This window comes from Phacochoerus africanus, chromosome 1, assembly GCF_016906955.1.
Source record: "Phacochoerus africanus isolate WHEZ1 chromosome 1, ROS_Pafr_v1, whole genome shotgun sequence".
NCBI classification, from domain to species: domain Eukaryota; kingdom Metazoa; phylum Chordata; class Mammalia; order Artiodactyla; family Suidae; genus Phacochoerus; species Phacochoerus africanus.
Window position 1 is genome coordinate 55757524 of NC_062544.1, and position 16170 is coordinate 55773693.

At 37.4% G+C, this 16170-nt stretch overlaps 1 protein-coding gene across 4 annotated transcripts in view; it reads left to right on the forward strand.

The window, feature by feature from the left end:
• FYB1 (FYN binding protein 1) overlaps nt 1-16170 on the forward strand; it is a 177967-nt gene that overhangs the window by 145134 nt on the left and 16663 nt on the right. For 3 of the 4 annotated variants that reach the window (XM_047766660.1, XM_047766676.1, XM_047766651.1), the window contains exons 8-14: nt 710-869; nt 1367-1511; nt 6580-6602; nt 8187-8253; nt 9531-9668; nt 11612-11637; nt 13967-14033. In XM_047766660.1, coding sequence (XP_047622616.1) covers nt 710-869; nt 1367-1511; nt 6580-6602; nt 8187-8253; nt 9531-9668; nt 11612-11637; nt 13967-14033 — 626 coding nt within the window. The remainder of the gene's footprint in view (nt 1-709; nt 870-1366; nt 1512-6579; nt 6603-8186; nt 8254-9530; nt 9669-11611; nt 11638-13966; nt 14034-16170) is intronic. The other variant, XM_047766667.1, reaches the window with a different exon arrangement.

A 16170-nucleotide genomic window follows, 5' to 3' on the forward strand; every position in this document is an offset into this window, starting at 1 on the left:
AACTATTCTTCACTTTAAAAGGGATAACATTATCAAGTTTCCTTTGAATATTTAACTCTTCCAAAACATTTAATATGTGGTTTAAATTATAGAAATGTGATTTATATACAACTTCCCAGTATATTTCTTATAATAAAATAAAGATTCAACAGCAGGGCACAGGGGAAATGTAAAGCTTAGAGTCAGTTAAACAGATGGGCATTGAAATTCCAGATGCACCTGTGAGTTATGTGATGGTGTTCATGTTACTAAACTTCTCTGAACCTCAGGTTTTTATTTTTAAAGTGAGTAAATGATAGCTCTCCTGAAATTTTATTATGGCATTAAATAAAATAATGCACATAAGGTGCTGTATCATTTATAGGTTCTCATTCAGTTTTTCTTACTATATATAATTAAAACTAAGATTGCAGTATGAACATCAAAATATTTTAGTCATACAGACTATATGGTTACAAGCGTTTAGAAATTTTCAAGCGTAAAACATGAAAAACTAATTTCTTAAATGAAAAATTTTATAACATCTATTATAAAGAGATTGTTTATAGTTTTGAAGGAATTATATAAAGATTTTCATTGTGGCTTTTTTTTGAAAAATCACATTGTTTGGCTTATTCATTCAAATAATATTTGTTAGAAAGAAAAAATAGGATATAGAAATCATGCCACTACATATGAATTTGTAATTTTTTTTTCCCCCTCGTTGCAGCTCACGGGCCCTATTCAAGTCATCCATCAAGCAAAAGCTTGCTGTGATGTCAAAGGAGGGAAAAATGAACTGAGTGTCAAGCAAGGAGAGCAAATTGAAATAATCCGCATCACAGACAACCCTGAAGGGAAATGGCTGGGCCGAACAGCCAAGGGGTCTTGTGAGTGCCAATTTCCTAAAACTTCAAAGTGTTTTCTTTTTGAGCCAATATGAATGTGAAAATTCTTCCAACAGGCATTACTTCATAGGCATTAAGTTGCAAGTATGTTATAGGGTGGACAAAGATGAGAAGATTTTTAAAGAACGGGCATGGCTCCATTTTCACCTCATCTGTGTAATCTTTTTAGTGGGGGAAAAAATGCAAATATTTATATTATTCCAGGGAGGAGCAAAGAGCATTAGATTCTTCACGGACGTTAAAAGACAAAAATGGTTCGTATGAATCACCTTGGAATCTCGAAAACTGATTCGAGGCTTACCCCAAACCACAACAGCGTTAGACTTGACAAAGTACAGTGAGTGAGCCTAGGAAGTCTGTAAATCAGAATTGCAAGCAAAGAAATAAAGGGAAGATTTAGAGAGCAAATGTGCAATGAATAACAACTCTAGGATATTTAAACTTCAGTTACTGAACATGAGTCATTCCCCTTTTGGTAGACGGCTATATTAAAACAACGGCGGTAGAGATTGACTATGATTCCTTGAAACGGAAAAAAACCTCTCTTGGTGCCCTTTCATCAAGACCTGTTGAAGATGACCAGGAAGTATATGATGATGTCGCAGAGCAAGAAAATGTTAGCAGGTATGTTAAATGCAAATTGTACAGCAAATCAAACAGTCTCTTTGTCAGAGATTGTATATTTTTAAGGTGCCAGAATTTTACTTTCCACATTCCTACTGCTCTCTATCACTAAACTAAATTACCATTTGCAGTCACTTAATATGGTTGAAAAGTTGTTTGAAATTCCATAGTCTTTTGTTTTGCTCTTTGGTTATATGTATCCAATACTACTTGAACTATAATGGGCCATTTGCCGGGTGTTGCCAAGGTGTTGTCAATCCGAAATGCCAGTTTTCAGTATTCATTCAGATGTGATCTTAGGGCTATGCCTAAAATAAATATGATTTTGTAAAATATGAAGCATGAAGTATAAAAGTTAGCTCAGAAAAATATAAGGCTTTTTGCTGTGAAATTTCCAAGCCTAAATATATTTGTTATTCTTACTTGAAAACATAACAGAAAAAAAAATGGGTTTTCCCTATGACTCTGTTTAGCTCTTTAAGAGTGAAAATGTCAAAGCTCAATCCCTTTTGATCCTGGGCAATGAACTAAGGGTCCAACTGTCCATGACCCATTCATTCCATTAGATTAGCAGGAGCTTCCCTGCAAAAATTATGGGAACATCTTCCTGGGGCTGAGGAACTGAACAAGGACATCCTTTCTGGAGGAGCCCAGAGGGGAAGCTGGCCGTCTTCTCACACGTACCTTTCCTTCCCTTCTCTCCCTTCTCAGTCCCCAGCTCCCTTTATCCTTGCCTCCTCTTGTCGTCTTCCTAGCTTTGATCTTTCTTGTTCTTTCTTCTCCTTCTTCTTCCATTCTCCTTTTCCTTTCATGCCTTCTTCCTCTAATATCTTCCTTTCCTGGTAAAGCCATAATCCCTTCAAGCTGAAGGAAAAGGAGGAAGAAAATCTCCCAGCGCAGTGAAGAATCTTCATTTTTCTATGCCCACTTTGTGGAATTGGGAAACCCCCATGTGATCCCAAAACATGTGCTCTGTGCTAGATCTTCACTTGAGGAAAAAAAAAAAAATGTATCTGCATTCTCCACAACTCAAAACACAAAGAAAAACATGCTTTAATTACCAACAATTTTAAACATGTAAAATGTTCAGATGTTAACATATTAATGAGACGTATGAAGAACTAAATGTCCCTCTTGTGGTCTTTGAGCTCATGGCATCATTTAAACTTATTTTGCTTTCAGGCAGTTTTGTCTTTCTAAAATGAATGATAGCCTCCAATGCCTACTTACTGTGTTATGACCATAAATTATGCAATATAGCAAAACATGCAATGTATGCACTGGAGTTTACAGATTGTAAATTGTAATAAGTTACACATTGTAATAAGAAACACATTGACCTTGTTTGAGATTTAGTAAATGCCAATTTGGGGGTTGGTTGAAGTTCCAAATGGCCATATTCTGAGAGTTACAGAATTTTCTGGACACAAGTATCTCATACCATGTTTATTATCAACACATATACCTTATGTTTGTCTTTTATCTTAAAATTTTCTCTATTAAAGAACCTCAGTTATGTTAATACATGCATATTTACACTGAAGAACATACTTAAGAAAAAAATAATCCACAAAAAAGGGATGATGTCCTTAAAATGAAGTCTTGTTTATCATAATAGGTGATAATTTTCCAAAACTAATGCCATGGCCTTTTCTGTTTTCTCTGCTGCGTGCATACCTCAACTCTAAAAGGCATCTCTAGTTAGCAAACATGTAGCAGAAAAAGAATTTTCTATTTAACACACTGGGGTTGGAGGAAGTGTGCGGTTTTAATGCTCAATATCTTAAACAAGTAAAGCACCACAATATTTCCTAGCTTCTGTTCCTCCCTTATGCATAATTAATAAGAAAACGAAAGAAGAGACATCACTTCTACGCAAGCTTTGTTTGAAACTACAGCTGCTGCTGGCAGAGATCTCATAACAGAACATGCTTTGTCCTTAGTAGAACAAGGAAAGATGCTGAGTATAGCTGGCAGCTTGTCCTGGCATGAATAAGAGAAGGCACCGTCCTCTCCTCTGACTCCCCCAGTCGCCTCCTGGTTCCTCACACTCCTGATTCCTCCAGAGTACGGAGTGCTGACTGTGCACTTCAAACTCTGAGCAGACAGGAGGCTTAAAAGCCCAGGTCCTGGCAGCTGTTCTCCCCTTTCTTCTCAACTAAGCAATTTTTGTCATAATTAGGAAACGTTGAACAAAAGGAAATACAAATGCATGTACCACTCTAACATCACATAAAACGCTTTCTTCTATGTATGTTCCCCAACCTTTTTCCTGCCACTTATCCTTTCCTCTTTCTCCTTCCTCCTCTTTGCTCACACTCCTTCCCCTTACCTCTGGTTCCTCTGATCGATGGTTTGAATTCCAAAGAGGAAATTGAAGAATTGTTCTAGAAATGAAATAATGTATGGCGACTTGGCTCCTGATTATTATAACCCCGTTCTTTGGGAATTGGGTATGAGAATCTCCAAGATGGCATTTGTTTTATTTGCCAGGATTGGCAGCCAACCAAATGTGCAATTTTTTCACATAATTCTAACTGCTTGCTTTATGCTCTAAGGGAGTATCAAAGGCAAAAGCAATGGATGTGAAAGTAGTTTGTAAATAAGTAGAGAATATACTTAAACCTCATCAAAAATCAGTTCCTGGCATTCCCATTGTGGCTCAGTGGAAACAAATCTGACTAACATCCATGAGGACGTAGGTTTGATCCCTGGCCTTGCTCAGTGGGTTAAGGATCCAGTGTTGCCTTGAGCTGTGGTGTAGGTCATAGATGCAGCTTGGATCTGGCGTTGCTATAGCTGTGGTATAGGCTGGCAGCTACAGCTCCAACTGGACCCCCAGCCTGGGAACCTCCATATGCCGCGGGTGTGGCCCTAAAAGCACAAAAGACAAAAAAAAAAATCAATTCCTAATTATATATTAAGCCATTTATAGCATGTTTTTGTCCAAAATTCCATTAGCAAAATATTTTTTATCTCTAGATTAGTGGTAGACATGCGTCAGACCAATTTCTCTTATCCATACTTTAAGTTTGAGGAATCAGTAGGTGTACAATTATATTATACCATATGATTATAATATGACTGATATCTATTGCTGGCAGATTATCCAAAAGGCAAAAATGGTGACACAGGCAGGGAGTGCAGTGAAGTGTAGCCAAAACAACGTGGAACAGGACAGCAGGATGCTGAGGTTCTCATCTTAACTGTTAAGTTCATTAAAAGGAAGCTTTGACAATTTTTCGGAGCCTCAGTTTCTTTTCTGCAAAATGAACTAGATGACTTCCCAGGTTTTTTTGTTTTTTTGTTTTTTTTCGAGGTTTTTTTTAAAGTTCCCACAGTCTAGAGTTCCTCTTTTTTTTTTTTTTTTTTTTTTTTTTGCTTTTTAGGGCCGCACTCGCAGCATATAGAGGTTCCCAGGCTAGGAGTCCAATTGGAGCGACAGCTGCCAGCCTATGTCACAACCACAGCAATGCCAGATCCAAGCTGAGTCTGCGACCTACACCACAGCTCATGGCAATGCCAGATCCTTAACCCACTGAGCAAGGCCAGGAATCAAACCCGCAACCTCATGGTTCCTAGTTGGATTTGTTTCTGCTGAGCCATAACAGGAACTCCTAGACTTCCTTTGCTCTCACAGAATTCACATCTTAATGGGATAAATGGGTAAGAAAACAAATGATTATGAAAGAGAAGAACAGAATGTTATAGAAATAAATTTAAAAATGCAGAAATCTGGATTTAGAGAATCGTAAGCCAGAGTTTATAAAAACCTCATGAATAGAATTTCCATTTTTTAAAGTTCTCCCTTTGGAAAAAAAAAAGTAATGCTATTGGACTAAGAGTGAAGTGCTATGATTATAAGAATTGAAAAAATTTAACTTAATGCAATTAAGGTTGTATATAATTCTGGGAATCATACTTTTTGGGAAAAAAAAGTCCATTTATGGAATGATGTGATACTGTATAATCTGAAAACTGCCTCATAGGAAAATATCAGAAGGAGACACTATCACTGTTTAGAATACTTTATGTAGTACCTGAATCTCACTTGATTCCTATTAGGTTTGTTTTGTTTTGCTTTGTTTGCTTTGTTACTACTCGTCTATTACCATGAGGAATAATTTTTCTTCCTTTTATTTTATTTATTTATTTATTTATTTAGTCTTTTTAGAGCCTCACCTGAGGCATATGGAGGTTCCCAGGCCAGTTTGAATTGGAGCTGTGGACACCAGCCTACACCACAGCCACAGCTACGTGGGATCCGAGCCACATCTGCGACCTACACCACAACCCAAGGCAACCCTGGATCCTTAACCCACTGATGAAGGCCAGGGAACAAACCTGCATCCTCTTGGATGCTAGTCGGGTTCATTAACTGCTGAGCCATGATGGGAACTCTTCTTCCTTTCAATATGTAACATATGTTAACTTTTTTTTCTAGTTGAAGTATAGTTGATTTATAGTATACTAGTTTCAGATATAATAGCATAAGGACTCAAAAACTTTATAAATTATATTCCATTTAAAGTTATTATAAAATATTGGCTATTCCGTATGCCATACACTGTATCCTTGTATCTTATTTGTTTTATATATAGTAGTTTGTATCTCTTAATCCTGTTTCCCTAGCTTGCCCCTCCCTCTATCCCGCTCCACACTGGTAACTGCACTAGTTTGTTCTCTATATCTGTAAGCACTATTTCTGTTTTGTTATACTCATTCATTCATTTTATTTTTTAGATTATTTGTCTTTGTCTTCTGATTTATTTCAGTAAGGCTTCCAGGTCCACCCATGTTGCTGGAATGGGCAAAATTCCATTCTTTTTTATGGCTGAATAATATTCCATTTTATATAGATGTAGTTCTATACACACTACATCTTTATCTATTCACCTGTTACTAAACACTGAAGTCATTTCTATATTTTGGCAATTGTAAATAACAACCTGGAAACTTTTGACTGGAATGTTATTTCTCATTTATATAACCGCTCAATAAATGTCCTTCTCTTCCTGATAGCTAAATAATTCATATATTAATTGAATTTGTCTATTTTTTTCCCTAGCCACAGCCAGAGTGGAAGTGGAGGTAAGCCACACACTTTTACCAGCAGTTTCTCCAAGTCTTCAACATTTTGTGTATATTAGTGACAAAAATGCTTTTGTTTGCAAATAATGAGGAGGATCTTAATGTGGCAGAAAGAACACTGAACTAGGAACCAATGACCTGGAGTCCAGTCCTGGCCTCTGAGCCTGAGCAGTCAATTCTTTTTTCCAATTTTATCATGAGTCACAGGGGGACTCTACTTCCAGTGTGCCTGGGGCAGTTTTGATTTTTGCCAATCATCTGAGTACAGTGATCTGTAGTTTCCCTCAGCACTTTCAGAAGTATCCTTATTTGGATGATACTAATATGGTCACCTTGGCTCTGACTCCTAAAGACTCCTTGTAGTCTTACCAACAAAATAAGGGTTATTAATAGGTGGCAGTTCTAAAATTCTCATCCTAAAAATCAGATTTCAAATTTATTGCCCATATCCCTATATAGACAAGGTACTTAATAAACATTTTGTAAATAAATATTTGACAAATAGCAGATTCCTAAGCACTATATAATAACAAATCAAACAAGAAAAGGATTTAACGTTTAAAATACCACTTTTATGAAATGAAAAGCCACCTTGTATTCCTTTCCTTGTTTCAGCTCTCATCAGTATTGAGAAATTCACCTTTCCTTTCATTTTCTTTTCTTTTTCGTCTTTTGTATTTTTAGGGCCACACCCATGGCATATGAAGATTCCCAGGCTAGGGGTCTAATCGGAGCTGTAGCCGCCAGCCTACACCAGAGCCACAGCAACGCCAGATCCTAGCTGCATCTGTGAACTACACCACAGCTCATGGCAACACCAGATCCTTAACCCACTGAGCAAGGCCAGGGATCAAACCTGCAACCTCATGGTTCCTAGTTGGATTCATTTACGTTGCACCGCAACGGGAACTCCCCTCATTTTTCTTTTCTTTACTTAGATCTTGCTCAGGAACTTTTTTTTTTTTTTTTCCTCTTTTTAGGGCCACACTCACGGCATATGGAAGTTCCCAGGCTAGGGGTTCAATTGGAGCTGCAGCTGTCTGCCTACACCACAGCCACAGCAAGACGGGATCCAAGCCGAGTCTGTGACCTACACAACAGTTCACAGCAACACCGGATCCTTAACCCACTGAGCAAGGCCAAGGATTGAACCCTCGTCCTCATGAATACTAGTCAGGTTTGTTAACGCTGAGCCACAACGGGAACTCCAGGATCTTTTTCTGAATGTCTCCTCAGTATTAATTAAATTTGTTTTATCACCTTCTTTTTTTCCACGATAAATACTTAACTCCATCCTCTGTTTTTTTTACTTTTTCCCATTCCTTTCATCTCAGTGCACAGTACTCTTTATCATCCCTCATATTTCACCTCTAAGAATTCCTTATAAAATAGTATAAAAAGCTATTAATTTACCTACTCTCTATGGGAGAGTGGGGAAATAAAGCTATTTTTAATTTAAATAGTTATATGAAAGAGATTTGTTTTCTGCCATTAAATGACAGACTTCTTATCAAATTTTGAGTGAAGATTTGTGAGCAAATTATGAAATTAATGAGGTTTTTTTCCCTCCTAATTCAAATAAAGGGATGTTCCCACCTCCCCCAGATGATGATATTTATGATGGGATTGAAGAGGAGGAAGTTGCTGACAGGTAAGGATGCTGCTGATCAGCAGATGGCCTTTTTGCAAATTGCCATGTATAGTGAAATTGTATAGTTTTGTTTTCTAGTTAGAATAAAAAGAGGAAAATAGCGTTTCCCTGTTAGATTACCAAAAATTATTTGGAAGAACCTTGACAACTCTATCAAAAGAAGTGAAATGAAAAAGGGATAAAGGAGTACAAGTGTTGCAGATTTTTTTCAAACTTTTCCTGGTCCATTATTGATCAATTAATAATTTATTTTTATGACAACTTCAGGAAAGTCTATCATTGCATGGCTATCCTTTGTATAGTAATCATAGTTGTGGGCAACCCAAATGAACTGAGATCATATGCAGTCCATGCCAAAACCAGAGTGGAATATTTAATCCTTTAGATGTTTAAAGTTTTTGGTTTTGTTTTTTGTCTGTGTGTATCTTTTTAGGGCCATACCCATGGCGTAAGGAGGTTCCTAGGCTAGGGGTTGAATCGGAGCTGTAGCCTCTGGCCTACACCACAGCCACAGCAATCTGGGATTGGAGCCATGTCTGCAATTTACACCACAGCTCATGGCAATGCTGGATCCTTAACCCACTGAGCAAGACCAGGGATCGAACCTGCATCCTCATGGATACTAGTCAGATTCATTTCTGCTGAGTCATGAGAGGAACTACAGATGTTTAAACTTTTAAACTGTCATATTATGAAATTTAAATAGAGGAGTTCCCGCGTGGCTTAGCAGATTAAGGATCCAGCGCTATCACTACTATGGTTCTGGTTACAGCAGTGTCAAGGGTTCAATCCCTGGCCCAGAAATTTCCACATGTGATGGACAGGCAAAAAATAAATAAGTCAAACTAAAAAATTTAAATACATATTTAAATTTATTTATTTTATTTTTTCAGCTGTGCCCATGGTATGTGAAAGTGCCCAGGCCAAAGATAAAACCTGGGTCACAGCCAGGACAATGCTGAATGCTTAACTCTATGAGCCCCCAAGAACTCCCATATTTAAAATGTTAAAATCTATTAACTACTTACTTTTAATTATAGTAAAGCTAAATTGATGTTTAAAACTTAATCCTGACTTAGTTTGCTCTTTAAGAACCAAGAGAATCTACCAAGTAAGAATGCAACTTACCTACTGTTTACTTTGTAACAGCAGTATTGAAAGACCATGACCGGTAAACTTAATAGCTACATTTTGTAAGTACAATGAGTAGCTTACAGCCTGAATAATCAATGCAGTATGATTATAAAAAATCTGATCAATGCCTACGTGCTCCAAAGCTCCACGCCACAGGTTGAAGAGAAGAGTAACACGTGGTCCTGGGGGATTTTGAAGATGATAAAGGGAAAAGATGACAGAAAGAAAAGTATACGAGAGAAACCTAAAGACTCTGAGTCAGACAATAATGAAGGTTCATCGTAAGAGTCGACCGACCACCAAATCCAGTGCACAATAACTACACTAATATTAATTTAATCAAATGCTACTAATATTTTATAACCAATAACCAAATTAATTAAGCCACTTTAATGTTTTTTTATTCCATTAGTCATTCTAGCATCATTTACTGTCACTTTAAATTCATGTATTTACATACGAGGAGAACAAAGGGCTCAAAAATCATCATATGGCTCAAAAAAGTATTTTGCTTTCCATTCAAACATGCATAAGCACACATACACAAGTGCACACACACACACCCTCACACCCTCATAACTCTCTGTTTCATAGGACTTTTTTTTTTTTTTTTGGCTTTTTAGGTCCACATGTATGGCATATGGAGGTTCCCAGGCTAGGGGTCGAATTGGAACTATAGCCGCTGGCCTACGCCAGAGCCACAGCAACGCCAGATTCGAACCAAGCTTGCAACCTACACCACAGCTCAAGGCAAAGCTGGATCCTTAACCCACTGAGCGAGGCTAGGGATTGAACCTGCATCCTCATGGATACTAGTCAGATTCGTTTCCGCCGAGCTATGACAAGAACTCCCCACAGGACTCTTTTAAACTGTAGTGTCATATCTAAAAGCTCACAATTCCAACGTCACATTTTAGTATATAATGTATTGACTATTCTAATGTATTTTTTACTCTTCAAACAGTCATTCTCTTTTTAAAATTAATTTGCTAGAAATAAAGGACATAATTTGGAATTTCTTTTCTGTAACCACAATATTTAAAGTCTTTATAACTCTCTTTTATAAGAATGATATATTAATTCTACTTGAATTACATATTTACCCTGTCCTGAAATTATTCTAAACATCTTCAGTTTATATAAATAAGACTAAAGCATAAATTTTACCTTCCATCCAAAGATAAGTTGGAAGATAACTTCAGTATAAGTTCCATGCATATGAATTTGAAGGATCTTAATCACACTAGCTGGTGCAGCATATTCTCATTGTTTTATATGTGCCTAATAGATTCACCACACTTATCTGAAGTCTTTTTAAGATATTAATTCCACATAGAATTCCAAATTTTACGTATTTTGTGAGACAGTTAAACAACACTCAATAAACAGGACACTTAAAATTATTAAGTAAGCATAACAAATATTGCAGCTTTACTCAAATATTGTCCTTACTTAGAAAAGCAGAGATTATTTTTTCTGCTCTACTTACACACCAGCTAATTCTGATTTTAGATCACTTGCACTAATGACCTCTCACACTTTAATGTAGCTGTGCACCATTCTCCCAGTGATGGATGTGTGTGTGTGTGTGTGTGTGTGTGTACATGTTTAAACAACAAAAAGTCATAAAAGCAAAGGTCTTTTTCTGTTGTAACTAAAAGCTACTCGACCCTGATCTCATCACTGGTATTAATAAACTCTCATTCTCTAGTTTCACAGGATATTCCTCTCTTGTTCACCATTTTTCTGAACTGGGATATATATGTGCATATTGGGGAAATATGGTCATATAAAGATTGCTATGACTTTCATTGATATTGACTCTGCCCTTCTATTCTCTGAGTCAGATCAACAGTTTGGGGCCTGAGCTATGACTCCAAAACATCGAGTCCATTTAATTTAGACTAGTATAATAATGTGCCCAAACTTCCTACAACAAATCTAAAAACATTGGTCCAGTAGCTGTGCACAAAACAAACCATTAGATGTCTTGACTCTTGACTTTTTTGGCCAACACTGGAATCCAAAAAAAGTCTTGCTAAATTCCAAATTGATAAACATAAACTTAGGACTCTTCAGAGAAATGGAGAATGAGAAAGGAATGATAGTCAACAGACGATTAGGCTTTATGAGCCTCCGGGCTGTTACTTATTCTCCTAAATAAAAGACTCAATGTCTGTGTTTATATTGTCTGATTATCCTTGTGTTCTCATTTTCTTTCCAGTTTCCCTTCTCCTCCGAAACAAGTGGGTGAGTAATAAAAACTAATTGTATATTTGATAATTTCATTTCTTGCAGATGAGGTAGCAGAAAGGATTGGCTATAGGCATTGCTATCTGGATTAAAGTCCTGACTCCGAAAATAATAAATTGTGTAACCTAGTCAAGTAACTGCACCTGGGGTGGCCGCAGTAAAATAGTGGAAGAGGAAATTTTTAAATATCAATGATTTTTAAATAGTTCTTCTAATCATAAGATCACTATGCAGAAAGGGACAAATGAGTAGGGATGGACCCCAACATTCCCCACATCCCTTACCCCAGTTCAGTCAGAGCTTAGTATACTGGACTTCTGCCGAAAGATTTCTAAAAATGCCCTACATTATATGCCACCAAGGTCCTTCTAAATCTAAATCTAATCTATTTTTAAATGCATCATTTATATCATCTTTGGAAAAATTTTCCACTGCTAAATGTAAAACATTTTCCTCTTCATACAATTTTGATCAGCTTACTTTTTTACTGCTGCTGAGACAGATCTCTAAAAGGTTTTTCTTAAATTTATTTTGAACAAAATAAAATGTCTCACAAGAATATTCAGGGGCTTTCAAAAAGTTCATCTTACCTTGTAAATAAATTGAAAGAGCAAACCAAACACAAAAGTAATCTATTCTTCTAGACTGTTCATCTGACTTGTTTTCAGTTATCAATGTGCAAATACATAGGGCTCTAACTCAAATTGAACGATAAGTGATGATGAGCTTATGTCTTAACCTATAATTTCCAAAAACCATTCAGGACTCTCTGTGCTTAACTCCATAGAGAGTATGTATAAAATGGAACACAAATGTGATCAGTTAGGTAAAAAAAATGTTTCTTGTTTAAATTTTCTTTTGGTCTCAAGTGTGTCTTAAGTGCATGTGCATGGATTAGTCATTTCTTCCCCTCTGGAAACCAACGATATGCCAAATTTTTGCATATTTATTATAGATTTTCCATATAATCTTGAAAAATGCTTACTTTTCATCTGAACAAGTTTTATCCTGTGAAATTAGTTAACCTCAGTGGGAGGAATACACACACACACACACACACACACACACCCCATAAATATACACACACATGGGAGGGGGGTCTTTTAAAGAAATCAAACCCTTGAAATAGCAACAACAACAAAAAAGACAAAAGACAAAAAAAAAAAAAGGAGTTCCCGTCGTGGCGCAGTGGTTAACGAATCCGACCAGGAACCATGAGGTTGCGGGTTCGGTCCCTGCCCTTGCTCAGTGGGTTAACGATCCGGCGTTGCCGTGAGCTGTGGTGTAGGTTGCAGACGCGGCTCGGATCCCGCGTTGCTGTGGCTCTGGCGTAGGCCGGTGGCTACAGCTCCGATTCAACCCCTAGCCTGGGAACCTCCATATGCCGCGGGAGCGGCCCAAGAAATAGCAACAACAAAAAAGACAAAAGACAAAAAAAAAAGAAAAGAAAAGAAAAGAAATCAAACCCTTGCCACTACCACAGAGCGTTTTAAATTTCTGTGATAATAATTCTTTAAAACATTTGTATTCCCTTCAACTCATCTTTTCAGCTTAATTTGCTCTGGTGCCACTTAATAGGTGCAGAGAGGAAGCATTCCTCCTGCCTTTATTAACAAGAAGTCTAGAAGGAAGAAAGGTGTCTACAGATTGGAAAAGCCATTGAATCAGTTAAGGTCATAGCAACTTTCCCACCGACACTGATTCTCAAAACCAAAGTGTCTTTCATTTTAAGGTGGTGCCACACATAATATTACTCTAAGGTAAACGTTAATGAAGAGCAGATCAATGAGTAAGAAAAAGAGTGATAGATAAACACAAAGACAAAGGCTCAGACCTAAAATAAAATGGTGTATAGTATCATTGCACCCTAAACCTCACAAAAATCTTTCAATCTCTACCCTCTGCCAATGGCCAAGAATATTGATTTTTAAACGTCAGCAATCTACTAATCTTGCCATTCGTCACACTTGTGAACCTTTGAATCTCAGTCACTAGGAGATTTTTTTTTTCCTGATAACAATAATTATAATCATTGTCATTGCTTTTTTTGGTTGTGGTAGTGGGCTTTTTGTGTTTCTCTTTGGGTTTGGGTTTAGGCTTTTTTTTTTTTTTTTTTTGAGGGAAATTTAACACAAACATCAGGGGAAATAAAAACTTCTCCCTTTTAAGCACTAGGGAGTGAGTGCTTCCATGAGAAATGTACAGAGGCCTCAGGAAAACCTACTTTGTTGTCCTTAAAGCAATCTTTATATTAAAAACACCATCAAATGCTCATATCAAAACTTAAATTGAGTGTCTCATCATTTACTATTCCATCTTTTGTTAGACACGGGAGAGGAAGTTTATGATGACGTGGACGCCTCTGATTTCCCTCCTCCACCAGCAGAGTTGAGGTAATGAAAATGTTCTCATTACAGAGATGTAATGAAAATCAGACTGCTTAAGAAAATTCAGCTGGAATAAACCCGCAATAAACACCAGAGTGAGTGTGTACTCTGGGTGATCCTATTGGCTCTGTCCTCCTCTCCCTGATCCCAGCATTTCTGTCCCTGCCAGGTTTATGAATGGATAGCCCAGATCCTCCTCCGCCCCTCCCTCCTCTCTCCTGCTTTTCTCCCTTCCCCGCCCCCCCTTCCCAGTGGCCCTTTTTCCATCCCCTGATTATCTTCTGCTCTGTGACTCACTGATGACTGCATTCACTCATTCACTCATTCACTGGAAAAATATTTGAGAGCCTGATTGCAGCTGCTGTCACTGATTCATCCCCTCCCTTTATTTTTACTTTTTTCCCAAAATGTTTTTTGTCTTGAATGCACTGCTTAGTTTAGGTCTCAACTCTCACCCCGCTGGTTTAAGCCTCTACCGTCCTCTACAAGATTGTTTCCTTTTATGAAATAGAGAGAGAGCAGATTTTTTTTTTTTTTTTTGGTCTTTTTATGGTCACACCAGCAGCATATGGAGGTTCCCAGGTTAGGAGTCAAATGGGAGTTATAGCTGCCAGCCTATGCCACAGCCACAGCAACTCGGGATCCAAGCTACATCTGTGACCTACACCACAGCTCAAGGCAACGCTGGATCCTTAACCCACTGAGCGAGGCCTGCAACCTCATGGTTCCTAATCAGATTTGTTTCCACTGCACCACGACGGGAATTCCTGAGGATTTGTATTTTAAAGGACTTTTAAAAGTTATGTCACTTCCTCACAAAAGCATCAGATTCCCAAAGATTCCATGCAAACAAACAACAATGATGACAGCAAAACAGTTCAATGGTGAATAGTGACATTCTTCAGCTTACCTAAGGCTTCAATTTAATTTTAAACAAATATTGTAAGAAAATCTAAAATCAGTTAATACAAGAGGAGTATCTTTCGAAAATTCTTTTGAAATAGAAAATAACATGGTAGGGTGCTTTTTTACACTCCAGTAAATATGTGATATGATTTGATACATACTATGTATAAAAGCAAGAACATCTCTCTAGGTTTTTTCAAGAAAAAAGAAAGATGAATAAAAAGATCTTGGACTTGATGAGTTAAAGGATGAAAGTAACAAAAGGAATACAGTAAGTGGTATTTTCTGAGCTGTGCTGGTAAAAATGCATGAGTGAACTCTATTTTTCACCAACATTGCTAAACCAATTAGAGAACAAGAGGCAGTATCAAGATCAAAGAAACTGAAGGGGAAATATGTTGTTATTTATATAAGAAAACCAAGTTCTATAGGCAAAACAAGCAAGAAAGATGGAAGGAGAATCATTCTCCTTTTTCAGTTGTCTATGAGAGGAAAATCTAACCCTTAGTAATATCTTGAGTTTTAATATTCCTCACCATCGTGAAGTCGGCTCTATCCCTGAAAGTTTTGTTTTGTTTTGTTTTTTCCTGGACACACTTGAGATACACAGAAGTTCCAGGGCCAGAGTTCAAAACCACACCATGGCAGTAACCAGAGCCACAGCAGTGACAACACAGGATCGTTACCCCACTGAGCCACCAGGGAACCCCCATCTCTGACAGTTTTAAACGCATTTTTCCGTTTAACATTGCTATAGAAATGCCACCACATTCCATTAAATAGATCTCTGAGAACTCAGAGTCACACATTGGCCCTTTTCTTTAAGCAAAATAAACCCAAGCCGGTTAAACTTCATGCGATATGTACTATTTTCTTTCCTATCGCTTATTTTCAGAGTTTAAAAACACTGTGTGTTCTCCAACATAGCATTCTATTTTTTTTTTTAATAAGTTTCAATAAATTGTTTTCAGGAGTTCCTGCTGTGGCACAGAGAGTTAAGGATCTGACATTGCTGTAACTGTGGTGTAGCTCACAGCTGCTGCTCATCCCTGGCCCAGAAACTTCCATGTGCCATGGTTCGGCCAAAAAAATAAAATAAAATAAATTATTTTCTAAGAGAGATTGTGAGGCATTTTTAACATTCATGTGTATTCTGGTCACTCCAGAGTGCTAATCCAGGCCAGCAATTCCACTGCTGCCCAGGGTACAACAGACAGAAGACACTGAGAGCTAATGC